Raw genomic sequence first — 26804 nt, 5'->3', positions numbered from 1 at the left:
TGTTTCTTAATGGTTATTTTAAACATTTTAACATGTATGCTTAACCTTGTTGTTTAGTCATTAAGTCTTGTCTGACTCTTTGCCACGCCATGGGCTGCCACACGCCAGGCTCCTCTGTTCTCCACTGTTTCCCGGAGTTTGCTCAAATTCAAGTCCATTGAATTGGTGATGCTTACCTAACCATGGCTAATTAATCAATATCCTGAAAATTTAAGGACCTGAGAACATATCCCTCTCTCAGTTTGATGCTCTTTTGTCCAGTAGCTTTGTTCTGTCGTTCCTTTTAAATCTGCAGCTTGGATGTTGTCACTTTATGCGGTTACCATTTGCATTAACTTAAACCCTGTATTTCTTCACTCTTTTGTTTTGCTTCTGGACCCTGCTAATGGAGATCATTGTTATTCTTCCTGAAGTATATCATTCAGAATTTCCTTTTTAGTGGGGTGGCAAATTCTCAGGTTTCCCTTTAAAGATACTTTGTTTCAACTTTGTTCTTGAGACATAATCACATTGTGTATTGGAGTCCGGGCTGTGAGACTTTTCTCATCACAGCAGCGCGGCTCCGCTGTGCCCTTTCTTCTGTTACTGCTGTTGTGTTGGGTGATAAGCCATCACTTGCACGTGGGTCCTTTGTAGCGAGTCTGCTGTTTCTCTGGCTGCTTTTAAGATTGATCTTTGTCTTTGGTGTTCTGCGGTTTTCACTTGTTCAGTCACTCCGTCGTGTCTGGCTCTTTGCGACCCCATGGACTGCAGCACGCCACTCTTCCCATCTTTCACTGCCTCCCAGAGCTCACTCAAACTCATGTCTATTGAGTCAGTGATGCCATCCAACCATCTCATTCTCTGTCACCCGCTTCTCCTCCTGTCCTCAATCTTTCCCAGCATCAGGGTCTTTTCCAATGAGTCAGCTCTTCACATCAGGTGGCCAAAGTATTGGAACTCCAGCTTCAACAACAGTCCTCCCAATGAATATTCAGGGTTGATTTCCTTTTGGATTTCCTTATTTAATTGTCTTGCTGTCCAGGGGACTCTCAGGAGTCTTCTCCAGCACCAGAGTTTGAAAGCATTAATTCTTTGGTGCTCAGCCTTCCTTATGGTCCAACTGTCACATCCATACATGACTACTGGAAAAATCATAGCTTTTACTGGATGGACCTTTGTTGGCAAAGTAATATCTCTGCTTTTTAATACTGTCTAGGTTTGTCGTAGCTTTTCTTCCAAGGAGCAGTTTCACTATGGTGTGTGTGTGTGTGTATGTATAGAGAGTTTCCCTGGTGGCTCAGACGGTAAAGAATCTGCCTGCAATGTAGGAGACCCAGGTTCAATCCCTGGGTCTGAAAGATCCCCTGGAGAAGGGAATAGATACCCACTGCAGTAGTCTTGTCTGGAGAATTCCATGGACAGAAGAGCCTGGCAGGCTGCAGTCCATGGGGTCACAAAGAGTCAGACATGACTGAGCGACTAACATATACACACACACATGCACACACATACACCATATACTTTATTTTCTTGGGCTCCAAAATCACTGCAGATGGTGAATGCAGCCATGAAATTCAAAGACACTTGCTGCTTGGAAGGAAAGCTATGAAAAACCTAGACAGCATATTAAAAAGCAGAGACATTACTTTGCCAACAAAGGTCCATCCAATCAAAGGTATGGTTTTTCTAGTAGTCATGTATAGATGTGAGAGTTGGGCCATAAAGGCTGAGTGCTGGAGAAATGATGCTCTTGAACTGTGGTGTTGGAGAAGATTCTTGAGAGTCCCTTGGACTGCAAGGAGATTAAACCAGTCAGTCCTAAAGGAAATCAACCCTGAATATTCATTGGAAGGACTGATGCTGAAACTGAAGCTCCAGTACTTTGGCCACCTGATGCAAAGAGCCTACTCATTGGAAAAGACCCCTGGGAAAAATAGAAGGCAGGAGGAGAAGGGGACGACAGAGGATGAGATGGTTGGATGGCATCACCGACTCAATGGACATGAGTCTGAACAAGCTCTGGGAGACAATGAAGGATGGGGAAGCCTGGCGTGCTGCAGTTGCAGAGTTGGACATGACAAGCGACTGAACAGCAACACCAGTGTCTAGACGCAGACTATTTTTTTTCTCCTCTTACTTAGTATTCATTGGACCTTTCTATAATAGAATTGTTAAGCAATTAAAAAAAATTCTCAGCCACTGTCTTTTCAACTATTTTCTCCTCCCCTCTGTTACTCTTTCTGGAACTTTAGATATATGCTAGAGGTTTGCACTTCTCTTTCATGTTCCCCATCTCTGTTTCTTGCTGAGATACAGTTCAGATAATTTGGGGGGCTTCATCTTTTAGTTCCCTAGTTTTTATTCAGCTGTGTCTAGGATAGGCTGCTTATCCTTACCATTAAAATGTTCATTTTCAGCTTGTATTTTTCATGTCTGATGTTTTAGATATTTCTTTTTCAAATTTGCTTTCCTGTGTAATCTTCCAGAAATTTTGCTCATGTTTTAAAGTTTTTCTTTATAAAAACATATGAAACAGTAGTTTTCTAATCTGTGTGCTTGATCACTCTGATCCTTGGATTCTTTTGGGTGGGCCTGGTTAAGCTGTGTCTGCTGGCTCTCGCTCTTCATCTCCTGTCTTTGTTTTACTTTCTGTGATCTTTCTGAGTGCTCTTGCTCCTGGGGACTTCACCTGTGACAGTCCGCGAGTCCTATTAAGGTTGCAGGCTCCTCAGTAAGGCTTTGCATTAGCTTTTTCCAACTTGCTAGAGACTCATACTGACTCAGGGCCACTCTGTTTAAGGTATTTTTGGACTATGTAGGTGACAGATTAGGGAGGCCTGGATCTTGGTTACAAAATCTCAGGATAGCTGGAGATGATTTTTCCCCATCTAGTGCCAAAGTCCCAGCTTCATGTGGGGGTTTGCTGTTAGACACCCCCACTTGGGTGGGTCACAGGCTTTATTCTCTTTAACACATATCAGAACCTCAGCATGCCCAGGACCCAGCTGGTGCCTGCGAGGGAAAGCGACCCTCAGGGACCGTCTCTCCCAGGTTCTCACTTTCCAGTTTTGTCTTTGTGAGCTCTACGTTTTATGCCAGTTTAGCAGTACATTAAAAAGCTTTTAAAGATATTTTATGCAGTATTTTTAGATAGTTTCAGCCCGTTGGTTATTCAGGGTGTGTAATTACCATCCTGCAGGAAACCAGAGTCACGATGATCTTACGTTTTATCTTTCTCTGTGATGCTTTAGAATCCTTAAAATAGCTTCCCTGCAATTGCTTATGACAGTTTTGAGATCTTTTGGAGGTCAGAATATTGATTCTCTTTTAAAAGAATTAATGTATTGGCCACACAGTCTTTGCTGCTGCTCAGTGGCTTTTCTCTGTGCTTTTTGCAGTGCACGGGCTGCTCATTGCGGGGGCTTCTCCTGTTGCAGAGCACAGGCTCTAGGCCTGCGGGCTTAGTTGCAGCACATTGACTCGGTAGTTGGTGCATGGGCTTAGTTGCCTTGTGGCACGTGGGGTCTTCCTGGACCAGGGATTGAACTCCCGTCCCCTGCATTGGCAGGTGGATTCTTAACCACTGGACCACCAGGGAAGTCCCCCAGGATATTGATTCTTAATTGTTTATGGTTAATAAAAGATTTGATTGCTCTACATGGAATTACTGTCTTGGTGTGTGCTGTGAAGTCACTTCAGTCATGACTGACTCTTTGCAACCCCATGGACTGTAGCCCCACTAGGCTTCTCTGTCCCTGGGATTCTCCAGGCAAGAATAATGGAGTGGGTTGCCATGCCCGCCTCCAGGGGATCTTCCTGACCCAGGGATCGAACCCGTGTCTCTTACGGCTCCCTCCTTGGCAGGCAGGTTCTTTACCACTAGCGCCACCTATTGGGAAGCCTGCAGAATGCTGCCATGTAGATGTGGTTCAGTGTGATGTTCGCTAGAGAAGGGGAGGTGTAGCTTTCCCTGGAGACACGGCGTACCTCCGTGCACGGTCGTGTTGGCTCTCATTCACTCCGGTTTCCTGTGTGACAGATCGCGCTCTACATCTGGGATGGAGGAGATGGACTCCCGCTCACGCCTGTGCCCGAGTTCTGTACAGACATTGTGGGCTCCTCCTGCGCCACCTCGTTCCAGTCTTCCCTGCCGCTTTGTGTGAGTAACAGAAGGACAGCTTCCTCGTGTGTCAAAGGGAAACATACATGTTGTGCATGATGTTGCCCTAGCAGTTCACACACTGATCAAACACCGCCACTTGCCATGTGCCCTGTGAGAACTATATATCACGTTTCTAGGGATGATAGCCCTGTAAGGTAAGCACCATTGTTACCCTATTGGACACGGGAGAAGGGGGCACCCCGGAGCTGCAGAGGCATGGCCCCTGAGTCAGTTCTTTGGTTGAAGGTATAGCACAGAGCTGCTGCAGTTCCTGGTGTGTTTCCTAGAAAGGCAGTGTCAGACATTTCCAGTTGTTCCCAAGCCCTCTCCTGAAGCCCACCTCTACCCTCCTCTCAGCCAGCGACCCCACTCCAACCTCACCTGAGACTGTCCAGAACTTTGAGAATGCACCGGCTCATGGTGGGCCCTCGGTCCAGTCCCCAGGATGAACCCAAAGACCACACTCAGCTGGGTGGTTAGCAGCCCTTCCTCGTAAGGATAAGCAGGTTCACCGCCTCATTTCCAAGCCATTGACACAGTGGTCTGGGTTGCATTTTCAAAGAGGAGTATGTGTATTCACACACACACACACACACACACACACACATACACACAGTAGCAGTGGGAGAGAATCTGTGCTGTTGGCATAGTACTTGAGAGGGAAATGTCTTTCTAGACTTTGTGCTTGCTTGTTCTCTAATGTTCTTCTGGAAAATCTGGAAGGGTTGACCTCCTAGTGCCTTGAGTGGCATGATGAAACTGCAGTTGCATGTCGCTGGAAACCAGCCCCAAATGATGCAGAATCAGGATTGAATGTCCCTACAGCCCTGAGATGGTGATAAAGGGGTCAGCCCCCGCCCTGGCCCCACTGTGAAGCGCCCACAGCCTAGGGGCCGGATTGTCCACAAGCCCCTCTGTGACCCCTTCATCTGAGCGACCAGCCTGGGCTGGAGCCAGCGCCCCCACCCCTGCGAGGTGTTTGACGTAATCCTGCCTTTGGCAGAGGACAGAGCACCGCTGTTGCCTAGACTTGCGTGGACCATTAAGGGCCATAAAAATACTGTAAACATCAAAGTGAGGTCAGGTTTCCTAAAGGGAGTCATCTCTTACTTTGCACTAAAACATCCTTCTACTTCTCTCTCCCTTTTAAAAAAATTTTTCACCAGCTGGAAAAAGGAAAGGGAAGGTAAACCAACACTTCCTGGGCACCTGTGATGTTCATAGTAAATAAATAGTAGTAATAAAAGCAGCTGTGCTGGTGGTTATCTCCCAATTTCCTGAATGAGCTGGAAATTTAGAGGACATTCGTCCAGGTGATGCAGGGGGATGGCACAGCTGGGATTCTGGTCTCCGTCTGGCTATGAGTGAGTGAGTGAAAGTCATTCAAGTCATGTCTGACTCTTTGCGACCCATGGACTATACAGTCCATGGAATTCTCTAGGCCAGAATACTGGAGTGGGTAGCCTTTCCCTTCTCCAGGGGATCTTTCCAACCCAGGATCGAACCCAGGTCTCCCGCATTGCAGGCAGATTCTTTACCAGCTGAGCCACCAGGGAAGCCCAAGAATACTGGAGTGGGTAGCCTATTCCTTCTCCAGCAGATCTTCCCGACCCAGGAATCAAACCAGGGTCTCCCACATTGCAGGTGGATTCTTTACCACCTGAGCTATCAGGGAAGCCCCCCACCCCCCTACCCCACTGGCTGAGCAAAGCATTTGTGGTCCTCCAAGATACAGTCGTGCCCTGAAACTTGATTCTGGAGACAAGTTTAATGTCGCTGACATTGGTGAATTTGAATTCAAGAGCATGTGACAACTAATTTGGGTGTGCTGTTAAGATACATCGACTCACGTATGCATTTTTTTTTTTTTAAAGGGAAATCCAGTGAAGAAGGAGGATATTTTTGTTGCAGTGAAAACATGCAAGAAGTTTCATGGTGATAGAAGTATGTTTTTTTTTGGATTATTCATTTTTATTGAACTTTAAAAATCTACACTGCCTTAAAAAAAAAAAAAGGACAAATCAAATATGAGCTCAGCTCAAGAAGGGGATAATGACAGATATATTATTGGAAGTGCAAGCAGTTATATAATCAGTCTTCCTCCTCATAGCACTTCAATCACCAAGATCAATTAGAAAAGACAATTTTGTGTTGCAACATGAGAGGCCATGGCCCTTCTAAGGACTAATTAGAGCAGTGTTTTAAATTGGAAATGGAAATGCTCAGCTGTGGCAATCTCAGAGACTGTAAGTGGATAATAATCCATTTTGCAAAACAGTGTCCTGTTATGTCCAAGTGTGGACTCTGAGCTGTGAAGAATGAGAGGGGATTTCTCAAGGTAACGGAATGTCAGAGAGAATGTCTTTCTCACGCCGTTCCTTCTTTTTATATTTATTTCACACTCACACATCAGAACTTGTAAGTAAGGATGTGTATTTGCTCAAGTGTAGATATACAGAGAAAAGTAAAAAATGTTTGTCTTACAAGCCATGGTTCCTTCTTAAGGAAATCCTGCACATAGATGTTTCTATTTAATTTTTTGGTGCCATTCCAGAATTCTGCATTATGATGATACTGTTTTTTAAAAAGCCTATTTATAAATACATAATTTATCTGTTTTTTTCACCTTCAAACAGCACTTTTCTCAAGTTGAGGATTAGACAATCTTTTGCATTTTCTAATTTTAGCACATATTTTATTTTTTTTTCCATGAAAAGACTCTCAGTTTTACCAAGAGTGTGATATTTATAGAGGAGAGATTTCTAAACCAGCTGTCATTTTTGTGGGATTGGAGCTAAGTGGGGCATTTATATAATTTATGTGATAATATGATATTTACAAATGATGCTTTAAAGAGGAACATATTTTACAGATAAAAGAATATCATAATTTGGAATTATGGCATTGTTTAAGACACTGACATCAATTCAGGTCTGGTTATAGTCAACACTATCTTAAAAGTACGTTTGCTATAAACCTTCATGGTTACCTAAAATAGTCACAATAAATTCTAAGTCCTATTAAAATCAGTCTAAATAAAATATGCATTCATTATACAAGAAGTCCTAAAATACTATTAAAAATCAATATAGAACTTAAAAATTTCATTTTTCATAAGTTTAACCTAGGTTTAATATCCTTTTGTTTTTCACATAATCTGGAGGGACGATTTTTGATAAATACCTTTCATTAAAAAAATGTCAAGGGAACTGAACTAGACTGCTTTTCTTCTTTTTTTTTTTTTAAACAGCAAGCAGAAGTGCTCGAATTGATTTATTTGATCTTGAAGCTGCCTTTGGAGTATATATCAATGTTAGGAATGGGGGTGGTGGTATATTCTCTTTTGAAACACATTTTTCAAGTTGGCAGTAAAGTGGTAAAGTTGGGGATGGTCTCTGTTGTAGTTTTCATATTCTACAGAAATGAAAAAAAGAGTTAGCTAATTTTAATTTGGTCATTCTGAATAATCTAGTTTCAGTTCAGTTCAGTCGCTCAGTCGTGTCCGACTCTTTGCGACCCCATGAATCACAGCACGCCAGGCCTCCCTGTCCATCACCAACTCCCAGAGTTTACCCAGACTCACGTCCATCGAGTCAGTGATGCCATCCAGCCATCTCATCCTCTGTCGTCCCCTTCTCCTCCTGCCCCCAATCCCTCCCAGCATCAGAGTCTTTTCCAATGAGTCAACACTTCGCATGAGGTGGCCAAAGTACTGGAGTTTCAGCTTTAGCATCATTCCTTCCAAAGAAATCCCAGGGCTAATCTCCTTCAGAATGGACTGGTTGGATCTCCTTGCAGTCCAAGGGACTCTCAAGAGTCTTCTCCAACACCACAGTTCAAAAGCATCAATTCTTCGGTGCTCAGCCTTCTTCACAGTCCAACTCTCACATCCATATGTGACCACAGGAAAAACCATAGCCTTGACTAGACGAACCTTTGTTGGCAAAGTAATGTCTCTGCTTTTGAATATGCTATCTAGGTTGGTCATAACTTTCCTTCCAAGGAGTAAGCGTCTTTTAATTTCATGGCTGCAGTCACCATCTGCAGTGATTTTGGAGCCCCCCAAAATAAAGTCTGACACTGTTTCCACTGTTTCCCCATCTATTTCCCATGAAGTGATGGGACCGGATGCCGTGATCTTAGTTTTCTGAATGTTGAGCTTTAAGCCAACGTTTTCACTCTCCACTTTCACCTTCATCAAGAGGCTTTTTAGTTCCTCTTCACTTTCTGCCATAAGGGTGGTGTCATCTGCATATCTGAGGTTATTGAGATTTCTCCCAGCAATCTTGATTCTAGCTTGTGTTTCTTCCAGTCCAGCGTTTCTCATGATGTACTCTGCATATAAGTTAAATAAGTGGGATGACAATATACAGCCTTGACGTACTCTTTTCCTATTTGGAACCAGTCTGTTGTTCCATGTCCAGTTCTAACTGTTGCTTCCTTACCTGCATACAAATTTCTCAAGAGGCAGATCAGGTGGTCTGGTATTCCCATCTCTTGAAAAATTTTCCACAGTTTGTTGTGATCCACACAATCAAAGGCTTTGGCATAGTCAATCAAGCAGAAATAGATGTTTTTCTGGAACTCTCTTGCTTTTTCCATGATCCAGTGGATGTTGGCAATTTGATCTCTGATTCCTCTGCCTTTTCTAAAACCAGCTTGAACATCAGGAAGTTCACGGTTCACATATTGCTGAAGCCTGGCTTGGAGAATTTTGAGCATTACTTTGCTAGCGTGTGAGATGAGTGCAGTTGTGCGGTAGTTTGAGCATTCTTTGGCATTGCCTTTCTTTGGGATTGGAATGAAAACTGACCTTTTCCAGTCCTGTGGCCACTGCTGAGTTTTCCAAATTTGCTGGCATATTGAGTGCAGCACTTTCACAGCATCATCTTTCAGGATTTGGAATAGCTCAACTGGAATTCCATCACCTCCACTAGCTTTGTTTGTTTACTGCTTTCTTATTTTGCATAAGGTTATGATAATCCTTTCAGATATTTATGAAATGCTTTTGTATTTCAATTTTGAGTCAAAGGTTTATAAAAATTATAAAATCTTCCAAGTCTGTTAGGAGCATAAAGACCAAACCTCCCCAAACCAGATGAACTGATTTACTGCTGTTAATTGGGTCTGAGGTCATTGAAGCCTGAGATCTAAAAGATATCTTGAGAACTTGGCAGTGGAGTTGCTGTGGCAGGCTGTCTTTAAACTTGGACATGTTTGTTTGAAAAGATAGTATAGGTGGCTGGATTTTAGGGACTCTGATGTCCATGTTGCCTGATGGACATGAAGTCTGCCAGGCCAGGGGGCTCTGGCCCCGCTTTTGGAAACCTAGTTCTGTCACCAGTTGGTCAAGAGAATTACCCGTAATCGTATTAGTTTTAGTCAACAATGCCACAGTAACTGCTTCTAACTGCTAATCCTTTTTTTTTTTTAAACATGTTTTCTGGTGTTTTTCATTTTTTTTTTGAAAATCGCAGTTTATGTATTTATAGTTGGCTGTTCCAGGTCTTCGTCGCCGGGTGAGGGCTTTCTCTAGCTGCGGTGATCGGGGGCTGCTCTCTAGGTGTGCAGGGCTTCTCACTGCAGTAGTTGGGGGCACAGGCTCTAGGGTGTGGGCTCAGTAGTTGCGGCACGTGGGCTCCGGAGCACGGGCCTGAGCAGCTGTGGTGCATGGGCTTAGTTGCCCCACGGCATGTGGAATCTTCCTGGACCAGGGACCAAACTCATGTCTCCTGCATTAGCAGGTGGATTCTTAACCACTGGACCACTAGGGAGGTCCCTTCACCTGTATTCTGTCATCTGATTTCATGTTGACAGCTCCCTGTGATGTGGTAATTACTGCTGTTCGCTTGATATAGCAGAGAAAGGAAGCTGACCATGGGACGACAGACTGGCCCAACTTCATGCGGACTGAGCAGAGGAGCAGGACTCAGGTTTTCTGGCCACGAACCCCCAGTTCCTTCTGCCACAGCAGAGCTGTGCTGTGACCTCTTTGTGTGTGTGTGCTCAATCACAATCATGTCTGACTCTTTGCAACCCCTTGGACCCCATGGGAGTTTCCAGGCAAGAATACTGGGGTGGGTTGCCATTTCCTCCTCCAGGGGATCTTTCCTGACCCAGGGATTGAATCCACATCTCCTGCATTGGCAGGTGGATTCTTTACCACTGCGCCACCTGGGAAGTTTTTTGGATGTGTTAGGAATGTAACGCTTGATGAATAGTATTTGATAGCTGTGTTGATTCTCTGCTGTGCTCAAGGTCAGATCTGACTTGGCTGGAAGAAGTGACAGGAGGCTTTTTACTTTCAGTAGCAGTGAGGACGGCCAGGACTTCAAATCTACAGATGATCTGAAACACACACGGAGCTGGGGAGTCAGATGGCCCCCGTCCTCGCATATTACTGCGGCAGTCAAGCAGAATGCATGGATGTGGGGCTTTGCTTTTTCTTTCTGTACGCAGTCTGGTAGAAACACTTGAGGTTACAGAAACCAGACAACAGTGAAGGAAGAAATAAACAGACCAGGCTGTGCTTATCTCTGAGCAGTTGAGTGCGCTGTCATTGACTTCCCTGGAGGCGGTTCTCACTGTCTATGCCCTGGGTTCTGACTGGAGTGGACGCTCGTCACGCCCCAGTCCTGGCTCCTCCAGGGGTGAGGATGTGAGGGATAGAACAGTCCGGCCAAGGCTGTGGTCAAGGTGAGGGAATGTACACAAGGAACTCATTTTTCATACTCTTTTGGAAGAATTGATACAGCCAAATTTCAAAATTAGAAAAAAATTATTTTACATCTTACACTTTTTTTTTTCCCTAACAGCAAAGCAGACCTTTACGTAACTACTTGTCTTGATTCTGATTTAGATGAATTAAAGCATCTTAGGACACAGTTAGCAAAAATATACTCTGTCTCTTAGCTTAAGAAAGCAGTACATGTTGACAGCATCAAACGAGCATGGTTTGCTGAGATGCAAGTGGTTGGTAGGGTTTTAAAGAAACTTTAGAGGTATTATATAAAGCAATGAACTGCCATAGAATGTAAAGTTAGGTTTAAGCAAGGAAAAGCTCTCTGGAGTTAATAAAGCAGCTTCATTACTTCCTCTTGGGTTACGTGTCTTTCCTCACGTGATGTGAGCTGTCAGCAAAATGTTACGGGTCTTGTGTGTCCTTCAGCCACGTGCTTCCCGTGTGGGTCCCACTTATGTCGTGGCCGCCCCCGTTTCTGTTTGTCAGCTGGTGGGTTGTGAGGTGTTGCCCCTCCTGCCATCTCCCTCTAAGTAGAGAGGTTAAATCCCCATTTGCTCAGCCTTTAGTTCCTTATCACAGCCCCTGGAGCTCCTAAAATAAACATTTGACATCTTTCAGCTTAAAAAAAAAACTGGTATCTTGACTGTATTGATTTTCTCTAGATGTGAACATACTGATGCTAAAGAGTGTGTTCCCTCTGGTTGGAGAGGTTTATTGAAAACAGGAGGTTGAATCAAAATGCAGCCAGCCACTGGCAGGCCATATCCTGTGTTAGATGAAGTGAGTGGATTAATTATTTTTTTAAGTTAATTTTTATTGGACTTTAGTTGCTTTACAACTTGTGTTCCCACTTTACAGTTGTGTTCCCACTGGATAGCAAAGTGAATCAGCTGTGTGTGTACACATAGCTCCTCTTCATGGGTTTCCCTACTATTCAGGTCATCACAGAGCACTGAGTAGAGTTCCCTGTGCTATACGGTAGGTTCGCCTTCAGTTCAGTTCAGTCGCTCAGTCGTGTCTGACTCTTTGCGACCCCATGAACCACAGCACGCCAGGCCTCCCTGTCCATCACCAACTCCCAGAGTCCACCCAAACCCATGTCCATTGAGTTGGTGATGTCATCCAGCCATCTCATCTTCTGTCATCCCCTTCTCCTCCTGCCCTCGATCTTTCCCAGCATCAGGGTCTTTTCAAATGAGTCAGCTCTTCGCATGAGGTGGCCAAAGTATTGGAGTTTCAGCTTCAATATCAGTCCTTCCAATGAACACCCAGGACTGATCTCCTTTAGGATGGACTGGTTGGATCTCCTTGCAGTCCAAGGGACTCTCAAGAGTCTTCTCCAACACCATAGTTCAAAAACATCAATTCTTCGGCGCTCAGCTTTCTTTATAGTCCAACTCTCACATCCATACATGACCATTGGAAAAACCGTAGCTTTGACTAGACGGACCTTTGTCAGCAAAGTAATATATCTGCTTTTAAATATGCTATCTAGGTTGGTCATAACTTTCCTTCCAAGGAGTAAGCGTCTTTTAAGTTCATGGCTACATTCACCATCTGCAGTGATTTTGGAGCCTAAAAAAATAAACTAAGCCACTGTTTCCCCTGTTTCTCCATCTATTTCCCATGAAGTGATGAGTCCAGATGCCATGATCTTCGTTTTCTGAATGTTGAGTTTTAAGCCAACTTTTTCACTCTCCTCTTTCACTTTCATCAAGAAGCTCTTTGGTTCTTCACTTTCTGCCATAAGGGTGGTGTCATCTGCATATCTGAGGTTATTAATATTTCTCCCAGCAATCTTGATTCCAGCTTGTGCTTCCTCCAGCTCAGCATTTCTCATTATGTACTCTGCATATAAGTTAAATAAAGAGGGTGACAATATACAGCCTTGACGTATTCCTTTTCCTATTTGGAACCAGTCTGTTGTTCCATGTCCAGTTCTAACTGTGGCTTCCTGACCTGCATACAGATTTCTCAAGAGGCAGGTCAGGTGGTCTGGGATTCCCATCTCCTTCAGAATTTTCCACAGTTTATTGTGATCCACAAGTCAAAGGCTTTGGCATAGTCAATCAAGCAGAAATAGATGTTTTTCTGGAACTCTCTTGCTTTTTCCATGATCCAGCTGATGTTGGCAATTTGATCTCTGGTTCCTCTGCCTTTTCTAAAACCAGCTTGAACATCTGGACGTTCATGGTTCACGTATTGCTGAAGCCTGGCTTGGAGAATTTTGAGCATTACTTTACTAGCGTGTGAGATGAGTGCAATTGTGCGGTAGTTTGAGCATTCTTTGGCATTGCCTTTCTTTGGGATTGGAATGAAATCTGACCTTTTCTAGTCCTGTGGCCACAGCTGAGTTTTCCAAATTTGCTGGCATATTGAGTGCAGTACTTTCATAGCATCATCTTTCAGGATTTGAAATAGCTCAACTGGAATTCCATCACCTCCACTAGCTTTGTTCATCGTGATGCTTTCTAAGGCCCACTTGACTTCACATTCCAGGATATTTGGCTCTAGATGAGTGATTACACCATCGTGATTATCTGGGTCGTGAAGATCTTTTTTGTATAGTTCTTCTGTGTGTTCTTGCCACCTCTTCTTAATATCTTCTGCTTCTGTTAGGTCCATACCATTTCTGTCCTTTATCGAGCCCATCTTTGCATGAAATGTTCCCTTGGTATCTCTGATTTTCTTGAAGAGATCTCTAGTCTTTCCCATTCTGTCGTTTTCCTCTATTTCTTTGCATTGATCGCTCAGGAAGGCTTTCTAATCTCTCCTTGCTATTCTTTGGAACTCTGCATTCAGATGCTTATATCTTTCCTTTTCTCCTTTGCTTTTTGCTTCTCTTCTTTTCACAGCTATTTGTAACACCTCCCCAGACAGCCATTTTGCTTTTTTGCATTTCTTTTCCATGGGGATGGTCTTGATCCCTGTCTCCTGTACAATGTCACGAACCTCAGTCCATAGTTCATCAGGCACTCTATCTTCAGATCTAGTCCCTTAAATGTATTTCTCACTTCCACTGTGTAATTATAAGGGATTTGATTTAGGTCATACCTGAATGGTCTAGTGGTTTTCCCAATTACTTTCTTCAATTTAAGTCTGAATTTGGTAATTAGGAGTTTGTGATCTGAGCCACAGTCAGCTCCTGGTCTTGTTTTTGTTGACTGTATAGAGCTTCTCCATCTTTGGCTGCAAAGAATATAATCAATCTGATTTTGGTGTTGACCATCTGGTGATGTCCATGTGTAGAGTCTTCTCTTGTGTTGTTGGAAGAGGGTGTTTGCTATGACCAATGCATTTTCTTGGCAAAACTCTATTAGTCTTTTCCCTGCTTCATTCTCTACTCCAAGGCCAAATTTGTCTGTTACTCCAGGTGTTTCTTGACTTGTTCTTTTGCATTCCAGTCCCCTGTAATGAAAAGGACATCTTTTGGGGGTATTAGTTCTAGAAGGTCTTGTAGGTCTTCATAAAACTGTTCAACTTCAGCTTCTTTAGCATTACTGGTTGGGGCATAGACTTGGATTACTGTGATATTGAATGGTTTGCCTTGGAAACGAACAGAGATCATTCTGTTGTTTTTGAGATTGCATCCAACTACTGCATTTTTGACTCTTTTGTTGACCATGATGGCTACTCCATTTCCTGTGAGGGATTCCTGCCACAGTAGTAGATATAATGGTCATCTGAGTTAAATTCGCCCATTCCAGTCCATTTTAGTGTGCTGATTCCTAGAATGTCGGCATTCACTTTTGCCATCTCCTGTTTGACCACTTCCGATTTGCCTTCATTCATGGACCTGACATTCCAGATTCCTATGCAATATTGCTCTTTACAGCATCAGACCTTGCTGTATGTGGTTGTATGACCAGCTGTATGTGACTGGTGATAGAAGTCACCAGTCACATCCACAGCTGGGTATTGTTTTTGCTTTGGCTCCATCCCTTCAATCTTTCTGGAGTTATTTCTTCACTGATCTCCAGTAGCTTATTGGGCACCTACTGACCTGGGGAGTTCCTCTTTCAGTATCCTATCATTTTATTTAACTTATATGCAGAGTACATCATGAGAAATGCTGGACTGGAAGAAACACAAGCTGGAATCAAGATTGCTGGGAGAAATATCAATAACCTCAGATATGCAGATGACACCACCCTTATAGCAGAAAGTGAAGAGGAACTAAAAAGCCTCTTGATGAAGGTGAAAGTGGAGAGTGAAAACGTTGGCTTAAAGCTCAGCATTCAGAAAATGAAGATCATGGCATCCAGTCCTATCACTTCATGGGAAATAGATGGGGAAACAGTGGAAACAGTGTCAGACTTTATTTTTCTGGGCTCCAAAATCACTGCAGATGGTGACTGCAGCCATGAAATTAAAAGATGCTTACTCCTTGGAAGGAAAGTTATGACCAATCTAGATAGCATATTCAAAAGCAGAGACATTACTTTGCCAACAAAGGTTCGTCTAGTCAAGGCTATGGTTTTTCCTGTGGTCACATATGGATGTGAGAGTTGGACTGTGAAGAAGGCTGAGCGCTAAAGAATTGATGCTTTTGAACTGTGGTGTTGGAGAAGACTCTTGAGAGTCCCTTGAACTGCAAGGAGATCCAACCAGTCCATTCTGAAGGAGATTAGCCCTGGGATTTCTTTGGAAGGAATGATGCTAAAGCTGAAACTCCAGTACTTTGGCCACCTCATGTGAAGAGTTGACTCATTGGAAAAGACTCTGATGCTGGGAGGGACTGGGGGCAAGAGGAGAAGGGGACGACAGAGGATGAGATGGCTGGATGGAATCACTGACTCCATGGACATGAGTTTGAGTGAACTCCGGGAGTTGGTGATGGACAGGGAGGCCTGGCGTGCTGCGATTCATGGAGTCGCAAAGAGTTGGACACGACTGAGCGACTGATCTGATCTGATCATTTTGCCTTTTCATACTGTCATGGGGTTCTCAGGGCAAGAATACTGAAGTGGTTTGCATTCCCTTCTCCAGTGGACCACATTCTGTCAGACCTCTCCACCATGACCCACCTGTCTTGGGTTGTCCCACGGGCATGGCTTAGTTTCATTGAGTTAGACAAGGCTGTGATCCTAGTATGATTAGATTGACTAGTTTTCTGTGAGTTGGTTTCAGTGTGTCTGCCCTCTGATGCCCTGTTGCAGCACTTACTGTCTTACTTGGGTTTCTCGTACCTTGGGCATGGGGTATCTCTTCACGGCTGCTCCAGCAAAGCGCAGCCGCTGCTCCTTACCTTGGATGAGGGGTATCTCCTCACCGCCACCCTTCCTGACCTTCAACATGGGATAGCTCCTATAGGCCTTCCTATGTCCACGCAGCCATGGCTCCTTGGATGTGGGGTTGGTCCTCCTGGCCGCCGCCCCTGGCCTCGGGTGTGGGGGTGTGGGGTAGGTCCTCCTGGCCTCAGCCCCTGACCTCGGACGCGGGGTAGCTCCTCTTGGCCGCCGACCCTGACCTTGGACGCGGTGTAGCTCCTCCCGGCCGCCGCCCCTGACCTTGGACTTGGGGTAGCTCCCCCCAGCCGCCGCCCCTGACCTCAGACTTGGGGTAGCTCCTCCCGGTCGCCGCCCCTGACCTCAGACTTGGGTAGCTCTTCTCGGCCGTTCCTGCGCTGTCGCAGCCTGGCACTCTTGGCTGCTGCCCCTGACCTCGGATGTGGGGTAACTCCTCTTGGCCGCCGCCCTTCGGGCATGGGATCCTCCCGGCTTCTGCCCTTGACCTCGGACATGGGGTAGCTCCTCTCGGCCGCCCACGCTTAGTGCGCCAGTCACAGCCACCCCAAGAGATCGCTAGTCTTTCCCATTCTGTTGTTTTCCTCTATTTCTTTGCATTGATCCCTGAGAAAGGCTTTCTTATCTCTCCTTGCTGTTCTTTGGAACTTTGCATTCAAATGGGTATATCTTTCCTTTTCTCCTTTGCTTTTGGCTTCTCTTCTTTTCACAGCTATTTGTAAGGCCTCATCAGACAGCTATTTTACTTTTTTTGCATTTCTTTTACTTGGGGATGGTCTTGATTCCTGTCTCCTGTACAGCATCATGAACCTCTTTGCATAGTTCATCAGGCACTCTGTCTATCAGATCTAGTCCCTTAAATCTATTTCTCACTTCCACTGTATAGTCATAAGGGATTTGATTTAGGTCATACCCGAATGATCTACTTTCTCTCCTTTCTTCAATTTCAGTCTGAATGTGGCAATAAGAAGTTCATGATCTGAGCCACAGTCAGCCCTGGTCTTGTTTTTGTTGACTGTATAGAGCTGTTTCTTTGGCTGCAAAGAATATAATCAATCTGATTTCAGTGTTGACCGTCTGGTGATGTCCATGTGTAGAGTCTTCTCTTGTGTTGTTGGAAGAGAGTGTTTGCTATGACCAGTGTGTTCTCTTGGCAGGTTCTCCTTAGGTATCTATTTTATGCATAGTATCAATAGTGCATATGTGTTGATCCCAATTTCTGATTCCTTCCCACTCATGGACTATTATTCAGCCATAAGAAGGAATGAAATTAGGTCATTGTAGAGATTGGCTGGACCCTAGAGACTGTCGTAGAGAGTGAAGTAAGTCAGGAAGAAAGAAGTATTCTGTATTAATTCATATATGTAGAATCTAGAAAAACTGTACTGATGGTCTCATTCACAAGGCAGAAGTAGAGACGTGACATAGAGAACAAACGCCCGGAGCAGCTTAATTCCTGATGAAAGTTCAGTTCTCTCTCAGCTGCCGTGCAGGTGAAGACGGGGGCCAGAGTGCCCTGACGCTACTGTGTCAAGTAGCCTTTCCGTCTTACAGACACCCGATCCCCAAACCAGGAATCGGAGCACAGCCTTGGTGTTGTCACTAAGCCTCTCCTAAGAGAAGAGAAACCAGGGCTTTCCTATGTGCTCACTGACTTCACACCGAGACAGAAGGTCCGTTTGTCAGTTGGAAAACGGCAGATTCTTCAAATCAGAATGGTCATGCACATCTGGTTGTGTGGTAGATTTTGCTCAAGGGTCAATTTGTTTTCATTTGTAATCAGAGTTTTGCACGTCAGCCTTTTGGGAATAGAAGGGACTTCTCTGCATCTCCTGCTTCTCAATGGTGCACCCAGGGAGAAGATGTATGCTGTCTGGACAGATGGTTTTTTTTTTTTTTAAATAGTACAGTTCTTTTTACTTTATCCTAATTTTAAATTATCTGTGGCAAACATTCTTGAAAGAGACATTCACTATTGTTTTATTATGTGGGAGGAAGTATGCTTCTCAGTATTGAAAATGAAATAGTAGATCACGTTAACTATATTGAAATTTTTACTCCAAGTTTAATATCTTTAGGAATAGAGTGTCTTAATATGAAATATAAATAATAGAATTCAGTTATTCTCTATTCAAACAGTGATGATAAAATAGACCAAAATGTCTAAAGTTTTAAGCAGTATTGCATCAACTCTGGTTTAAAATAGTCTTCATCTGCTGTTGTAGGAGACTTCACCTTGACTTCAGTTCTTTGCACAGGCATTACCGTGACAAGGATTGGATAGGTGATAACATTGTTCACTGTTGGATGGTTTTGGGGTGTGAGACTCAGAACACGTTGCTGTGTTGAAATGGTCAGTCCATTTTAAAATGATTGGTCATGGTGGTACTGGTTTCCCAGATGGCGCTAGTGGTAAAGAACCTGCCTGCCAATGCAGGAGATTTAAGAGATGCAGACCTTCCCTGGGTTGGGAAGATCCCCTGGAGGAGAAATAGCAACCCACTCCAGTATGCTTGCCTGGAGAATCCCATGGATGGAGGACCCTGATGGGCTATAGTCCATGGGGTCACAAAGAGTTGGACACGACTGAAGCAACTTAGCATGGTCTTGTACAAAGGCTGAATCGCTGATAGAGATAAAACTCCTTCCTTTAAACCAGTTCCGGAAAGAACCCTCTGCCTTTTGGAATCCCCAGAGCACCCAGTCTTCAGGCAGCTGTTCACTGAGCACTTACTGTGTCTCAGGTTGTATGGGGTGCTGGGCTCTGAGAAATTCTTACCTCTGGTAACATTTCTGTTTCACCTGTTTCAAACCAAAACAGGAAACAAGTAGGTTAGGTGTGTTGTTGTTCAGTCGCTCAGTCGTGTCTGATTCTTGGTAACCCCATGGACTGTAGCCTGCCTGGCTCCTCTGTCCATGGGATTCTCCAGGCAAGAATACTAGATGTTCCCTTCTCCAGAGGATCTTCCTGACCCAGGGATCGAACCCTGGTCTCCTGCACTGCAGGCAGATTCTTTACCATTGAGCCACCAGGGCAGCCGGTCTTATCTGGATAAGTCCTACTTATTATGTGCAAAGCCAAGGGCCACCACAGGGTCAAGCTTGGGTTTTCTTGAGCTGGAATTTGGACAGAATAAGAATTTTTCCTTTTTTCTCTTATTCTCCCTTAGCAACCTTATCTATTATTATTATTATTTCAAAATTATTTATTTTTAATTGGAGGATAATTTACAGTGTTGTGTTGGTTTCTGACATACATCTGCATGAACCAGCCGTGTCCCCTCCATCCTGAGCCCCCCTCCCAACTCCTACCTCATCCCACCCCTCCAGGTTGTCACAGAGCACCAGGTTGGGCTCCCTGTGTCATACAGCAGCTTCCCATTCGCTATCTGTTTTACATATGGTAATGTATATGTTTCAGCACTACCCTTTCAATTTCTTCCACCCTCTCCTGCCCCCAACCTTATCATTTACGGATCTTTGTCCATTCTGGCATGGAGAAATCTTTATATCTGCCTTTTTTTATGATTGCAGAAAATTGTATTTTAATATATAAAATAATATTTAGTGGCTTAAAATAGGTAATTTGGAGGTTACCATAGCAAATGTCCAGAATTCGTTAAGTCTCTTCTTTTTTAAGAGCTGGTAAATAGTGGACTATGGAATGATGTACTTTTGTATTTTCTGTATATGGGCTATCTGAGTTTGTCTTCCAGTTTGCTGACTGGCATAGCTAGACACTTAACTTTGACATTGCATGGGTAGTTTTTGCATATCATTTATTTTTATTTAGGTTGGGGGAAAAATATAAATGATTTAATAAAGGTTCAAAATATTGACCTGAAGATTTGGTTCATCAGAGTTGAGATTCTTAAATCAACAGTATAAAATCTAGTTTTTTTTTATGTTGATGATCTTTTCTATTAAAACAACAGCGGAATCCCTTTAAAATTGAGATGCACAGGTAGTAACTTTAAAAAAAAGTATAGAAGAAAGCAATTACTGAGATAGTTGGTCAAGTGAATTAGTATCAAATCGTGGTCAAGCTGATTTCTCTGTGTCGGGTGTGGAGTCACAGCTAACTTTGAGCATCTCACCCTAAAATACAGAAAATCAGCCAAGTTTTCTGCTGTTTGTGTTTATTAAAATAATTTATCTGTTCATGATACAGTTTTAGAATCTGCAGTGGTTTTCGATTTTATTTCTTCTACACTTTCGAAAAGTGCGACACAATACCATCAGCCATCACATTTTGTGATTTTTAAAAAATTAATTAATTAATTTTATTTGGAGGCTCATTACTTTATAATATTGTGGTGGTTTTTGCCACACATTGACATGAATCAGCTGCTGGTGTACATGTAGTGATTCTTAATGGCAGGGTCATGTCCTTTATAGGGTCGGGTGGTTCTGTTGGCATCTTTGGGTGGAGACGTGTACTTTGAAAAGGTTCCCTCCTCCATTGTGAGGGAGGCAAGTATACATCTCAACGAGAACCGCACAGAATATTCCAGCCCTTAGAAGTAATTGTATCCCCACACCTCTAAAAAACATCTAAAACTCCGGTTGTGAATTTCAAATAAAGCAGCCTGGGGAAAGAGAAAAATTAGTTAAAATTAACTTCTACACAGCAGTCTGATCCGACTAGACAGTGTATCTTCCTGTGGAAGCAGCAATGAGGAGGGCCTGTGCTGTTGAGGTTTCTCAGGGTAGGAGGGGAGCGCTAAGCCTTGAAACACCTGGAGAAGAACACGTGCTGGTCCCCTTCCTTTCTGGGAGGTCATCCCGTCACGCGGGGGTTCCAGCTTCTTGGGTCACTGTGCCAGTGATGGTCCCCTCTCTCGTTTTTTCAGTCCCCATCGTGAAGCAGACTTGGGCGGGGCAGGCAGGTCACCTCGAATACTACAGTGATTACGCAGACAACTCCATTCCGACGGTGGATCTGGGGATTCCTAACACAGATAGAGGTGAGTCCTCGGTCCTGACTGATCCTCTTACTCAGAATGTCCATTCTGTAAATATAGTAGCTTAGGATAAAAATGAAGTATTTTATAAATACTGTAATGTTCCCCTTGTGTAAGTTTCTTTCCTTCCTCCTCACATCTTTATCCATGGATGTGGACCGATTCTTGCAGTTTAAGCACTGCTTTTAGTATTAACAAAAGTTCCAAGTTTTTAGTTGGTCATATGTAAGTGACTGACATACATGACGATTATGCGCATGACAGTTATGGTAGAGTTTAAGCACAGATTTTTTGTACCTTCATAATTCACTGTGGCCATAATGGGGTGCCTGTGTCTTAGTCACTCAGTCATGTCCGACTCTTTGTGACCCCATGGACTGTAGCCCTCCAGGCTCCTCTGTCCCTGGGATTCTCCAGGCAAGATTACTGGAGTGGGTTGCCATTCCCTTCTCCAGGGGATCTTCCCAACTCAGGGATCAAACCTAGGTTTCCTGCATTGCAGACGATTCTTTACCATCTGAGCCACCAGGGAAGCCCCCCTCCCAGAGTTAACTTTTCGTATTCCCATGCAAAGTGTCTCTTCATTTAATTTTAGCCATTTATTCAGCCAGTATTATCATCCGACTGTGGTGTGCTGGCCCCTGCTAGACACTGAGGGAAACAGGAATGAAGCTGATGGTTTCCATCTTCCAGAAGCTTATGGTCTGTTACGGTCCAGGATGCATTTCATTTGTATTTCTGAGAGGCACTTAACCACATCCTACATGGGACATATGTAGTATAAGCTCATATACGTATATATAATATATAAGTAAATTGTTGAAGTACACTTGTTTTTCTCTTCAGATTGTAGGCTAATTCAAAACATTTTTTATTTCAAAAAATTGGAAGTATAAATTTGGCCACCTCACCTTCAGATGCTTTATTCATCTTAATTTTTATCCATTGTTCCTGCCACATTTTTCTTTAGTTTTCTGGTTCCCCCCAAACCTTTTTATGAAAAAAAGAGTAGTAAGTTGATGATCTTGTTCTATAGAGTAATTTATCTTGATTATTTTATGATACTGTCACTCATAATGCTGTGATTGATAAAGTAGAATCAATACTCCATCCTGTAGTATTGATTATTCTGACAAGATTAGTATATATATCACTAAGTCTGTCTGTTGCTGTCTGTTTTGGAAAAATGATTTCAGATGGAATTTTCCTTTTTTTTTGTTTATCTTGCTTTTTAGACTCTAATACTCACAAATTGATGCATTCTTGATTTGTTTTATTTTCAGTCTGACCTTATTATTGCTTATATTTATGTTCTACCTTATCCAAAAGGAATTTGAGATGGCTTTCAAAAATATATACCATAATGTACTAAAATGTATTATGGTAACCATACTATAATGGTTAAAAATACATAGAGTGATCAAGAATAAGAAAAGTAATGGTTAGTTGAGTGCTTTGTTCTCTACTGTGTCACTTAATACTTTGTTGAATTGAGGGGTTTATTCTTATTTATTGACTTGCATTCTCTCCCCAAGCATTTATTGCCGTCCTGGCCTCAGCATTTTCCATGAAAGGTTTGCTATCTGTCGGCATCTAAGGGACTGTGCCTCTGATAACACTGTATCTTTAGTGTACATCCCAGAGCTGGCCACCATGTCTGGCGTTTTAGAAACGTAATAGCAAGTATTTACAAAATAAATAATCGACAGTATAATATTGTATCTTGCACCATTGTTTCCCTAAGGTTGTGATGCCTGAGATTCTAATGTTTTTTTCAGAATAATGTGGTCTAAGGAAAGAAGCCAGGCTCCTGTAATTTCTGCAAGACTTAACAAATTTCTTATGTGTCTGGAGTGAACTACAGTGTTTCCTATACCTGACTTTGTGTAATTCCCCTCACCTCTCTAGGTCTTCAGTCTCTCATGTATGAAATGAATGACTGACTTCATGATTTTTATCGTTCCCCCTGGTTCACTAAGTCCATGGAAATTAGAAAAGGCTGGTTTTCAAAATTTCAAATTCTTAAGTGAATACCAGTGTTTAAACTTTGACTCACAATGTTTTAAGGAAAGTAATACATTGTAAGTTTTCTTCTCACCTTTCCTAGGTCATTGTGGAAAGACATTTGCCATTTTGGAAAGATTTCTAAATCATAGCCATGACAAAATACCGTGGTTGGTCATTGTGGATGATGACACATTAATAAGGTAAGGGGCCCTCTTGTCCTCAGGCGGCTTTAAATTCTACATGTATTCATAGGCAGAAACTAGGGTGGGTACTTCTGCTGCTGGCCAGCATGTAGAAACAGGGACTGGATTTTACCCTCACATCTGAAACATGTTTCCTCCCCTCCACCGCCCCCCGCGCTGTAAAGGACACAGTATCTGAAATGAGTTATTTTTAAAACATGGACAGTAGACAATACAGTATTATATGTATAATAACTCAAACCTAAATAATTCAAAACTAAAATAATTTTAATGTTGAAATCAAACATCAGTCATATCACTAAATGTGAGTGGGTTTAGCTCACCTAACAAACTTTTCAAAGTGCTTCATAAAACAAGCCCCAAATCTATGCTTTATATGAAAGACACATAAACATAGTCATTCCAAAAGTCTAATGATAAAGGGATGGGTAAGGTTTGCCAAGCCAGTGGGAACAATAAAAATAAAAAATTCAGTTCCCAACTCAAGCTAGGAAAAGAATCACAAAGTCAACCCAGACAAACAAGGAAGAAAATAATAATAAAGATACATGCAGAAATAATGAGGTAGAGGTCAAAAAAGCAGAGGATCAAACTAAAGAGCCAAAATTTTGGTTCCTTGAAAAAAAAATTAACAAATTGTATCAAGTGATTTCCAGTAATACCATTACGTGGAAAAAGCCAAGTGCATAAGAGTGTATTTTGTTTGCTTCCCTGTGTGTAAGAAAGAAGGGGAAATAAAACATACCCATGTGGACTTAGCTGTTCAAAAACAAAGTGGGCAGATAAACTGGAAGTCCATGAAGTAGTTCCCACAGAGGGGTGGGTGGGAGCGTGGGGTAGATGGAGGTGGGGTATGTGTGCCCCTTTTCTATCTCTTTGTTTAGTTTTGACTTTGGGAAGTGTGCTCATATTTTACCTATTGAAAAATAAAATGAATCTATAAGGATGGGAAAAATCAATAAGGATGAGGAGAAAGCTGAAACAAACTAACTGTATTTCAGATGAAAACATAATCACACTGAAGGGAAAATATAAAGCAAATACTGCTGAAGATAGGTTTTAGAGACACACCTTCAGGGGTAGAGAAGTGGAGATGCCAAAGAACTCCTGAGATTTCAGTCGGTCTGTTTTTTGTCATGAAGCAACTCTGAAGGTACGTTAGGTAGGTTGTAGGACTGAGTAGAATGCTAAGTGGAAATAGTGTTGGGTGGGAGCCATGGTTCTCACTGTGGAAGGACATGGATGGGCCAGGTCAAGCTGATAGGCTGGAAGACTGGAAGTAGAGAAATCTCTAAGAATTCATAATTTCCATTAGACTCATGGTTTTTACAGTGTGTGTGTGTGTGTGCGCACACATATCTTTCTAGTTCTTCACACCAAAGAAGACCAGATACCAAGATCCCCAGTAGCACCGAGCAACTAATGAACAGAACTAATACTACAACTTTCCTACTAAAAGGAACCAGGCCTTCTCAGAGAAAGAGCTGATTTTAAGGTTGAGGCAAGGAAAATATAGGAAGACATTTTAACTTTTTTTTTTCTTATGCCAGAGAGTTAGGAAGTGCTTAGGAAAAAAAAGAAAGAAAGAAGAATGCATGTTAAGAGGACACAGGAGCAAGCTTGAAGAGGTTCCCGTTGGTGGAATCTGGGACAAGCATTAGTGTCATTGAGGATGATAATGGATTAGGAACCATGACAATTAGGAAGCAATAAGTTCATGCTTATAATAAAAAAGTAATGAGGCAGATCTAGCTCCATAACAAAATACCAAATAATAAACAAAATAATTTATGTTAAACAATAGAAATTTATTTCTCGTTTTGGAGGCTGGGATGTCCAAGATCAAGGTGCTGGTGAGGCAGGTTTCTATGGCTCTTCTCTTGGTTTGAGGGTGGCCGCTGGCCTGGTGTGTGCTCGCGGGACCTCTTCTTTGTCTGCCATGGAGAGTGTTCTCTGGTGTCTCCTCTCATACAGACACAAGTTCTGTCGCATCCAAGTCCTACACTGGTGACTTCACTGAACCTCCTTCTAGGCCCTGATAGCTTACGGGGAACCGTGTCGGATTCGTGATCTCTGAAGAAGATTTAACTTCGGGATCAGGGACCAGGCTTGATCACTCAAGAGCTTTTGTGCAACAGAGTTTTATTAAAGTATAGAAGGAGACAGAGAAAGCTTCTGACATAGATATCAGAAAGGGGATGGAGAGCGCCCCCCGCCCCTTGATAGCCTAAGCAAGGGAGTTAAATACTTTTAAAATTAGTTATTGGAATAAATTGAAAGAATGTGTCAAGGTTGTAAACATCTTACTAGACCCACTCCCATAATTTACATTTTAAGATAACAGATTAGCCAGAAGGTTTTCAGAAAGGAGAGCCTGTCCTCAAGCAGGATATATTGTTGTTATATGATCCTTGAAAAGTGAAGTTGCTCAGTCCTGTCCAACTCTTTGTGATCCTGTGGACTGTAGCCCACCAGGCTCCTCCATCCATGGGATTCTCCAGGCAAGAGTACTGGAGTGGCTTGCCATTTCCTTCTCCAAGGGATCTTCCCGACCCAGGGATTAAACCCAGGTCTCCCACATTGCAGGCAGACGCTTTAACCTCTGAGCCACCAGGGAAACCCTATATGATCCTTAGTACAGAGTTAAAACTGAGTTGTTGTGTAATCATCAGTTCTGGGCTTAAAGGAAACATTTTATGGGACTGAGACTAAGGAATGTAGAGGAAAGAAAAAAGATGTTTGTCCTTTCCTCCTCCCTGAGAATTCCAGAGCCCTGTCTCCACTTCGAGAGCCCCAGACCCCTTTCTCCTCCTTGGGGACCCTGGACTTATCAACCTGCCTAGGAATTAACTCTCTCAGCCCCATATCCAAATATAGTCACCTGGGGGGTTAAGGCTTCAGCATATGAATGTTGTGCGTGGGACACAGTTCAGTCCACAGCAGGCAGATTCTGGCTAGCAGGGAGCAAGGAGTTCTGACTGGTTGATGGAGCTGGAAAAGTCATCTCTCTGACACCATCAGAGTAAAGACTGATTCAGGCAAGAAACTGACGGATGCCAAACTAGGGATAAGTTTTAATGAGGACCAGGATACTTGCTAGTGTTAGAGTGTCTGCCGGAGACTCTGAGAAACAGCAAAGGCAAAATAGCAAGTGTCCAGGGGAGACCCCGGGCAGCACCGTGTGATCAAAACAGACCCTCCCAGTGGAGGACAGGCGGATGCCGCAGGCCAGACGGCATGCCTTCTGTGTCCCTGCAGCACCTGAGGATGTGTAACCTTGCCTGTGTTACGAGGAAACATCAGACAAACCCAAGATGAGGACCAATCTATTAAAAGGGGGGTGGGCATTTATTTTTTAAAAATACCAGTGTCATGAAAGATTAAAAAAACCGAGGAACCGTTAAAGGAGATGAAACTGAGAATAAAGTGAATGACAAATAAATGCATTTTTCTGAGCAGCTAATGGATATTCCCACAGCCCTGTGGAAGCTGTCACTG

At 43.1% G+C, this 26804-nt stretch overlaps 1 protein-coding gene across 2 annotated transcripts in view; it reads left to right on the top strand.

Moving 5' to 3' along the window:
• The window catches only part of B3GLCT (beta 3-glucosyltransferase), a 118093-nt gene that overhangs the window by 71082 nt on the left and 20207 nt on the right, over positions 1–26804 (top strand). For both annotated transcript variants that reach the window (XM_059892231.1, XM_059892230.1), the window contains exons 9-12: positions 4022–4141; positions 6019–6088; positions 20986–21099; positions 23204–23303. In XM_059892231.1, the coding sequence (XP_059748214.1) occupies positions 4022–4141; positions 6019–6088; positions 20986–21099; positions 23204–23303 (404 nt within the window). The remainder of the gene's footprint in view (positions 1–4021; positions 4142–6018; positions 6089–20985; positions 21100–23203; positions 23304–26804) is intronic.

This window comes from Bos taurus, chromosome 12 (genome assembly GCF_002263795.3).
Source record: "Bos taurus isolate L1 Dominette 01449 registration number 42190680 breed Hereford chromosome 12, ARS-UCD2.0, whole genome shotgun sequence".
Taxonomy (NCBI): Eukaryota; Metazoa; Chordata; class Mammalia; order Artiodactyla; family Bovidae; genus Bos; species Bos taurus.
This window is presented reverse-complemented; position numbering and strand designations above follow the sequence as displayed.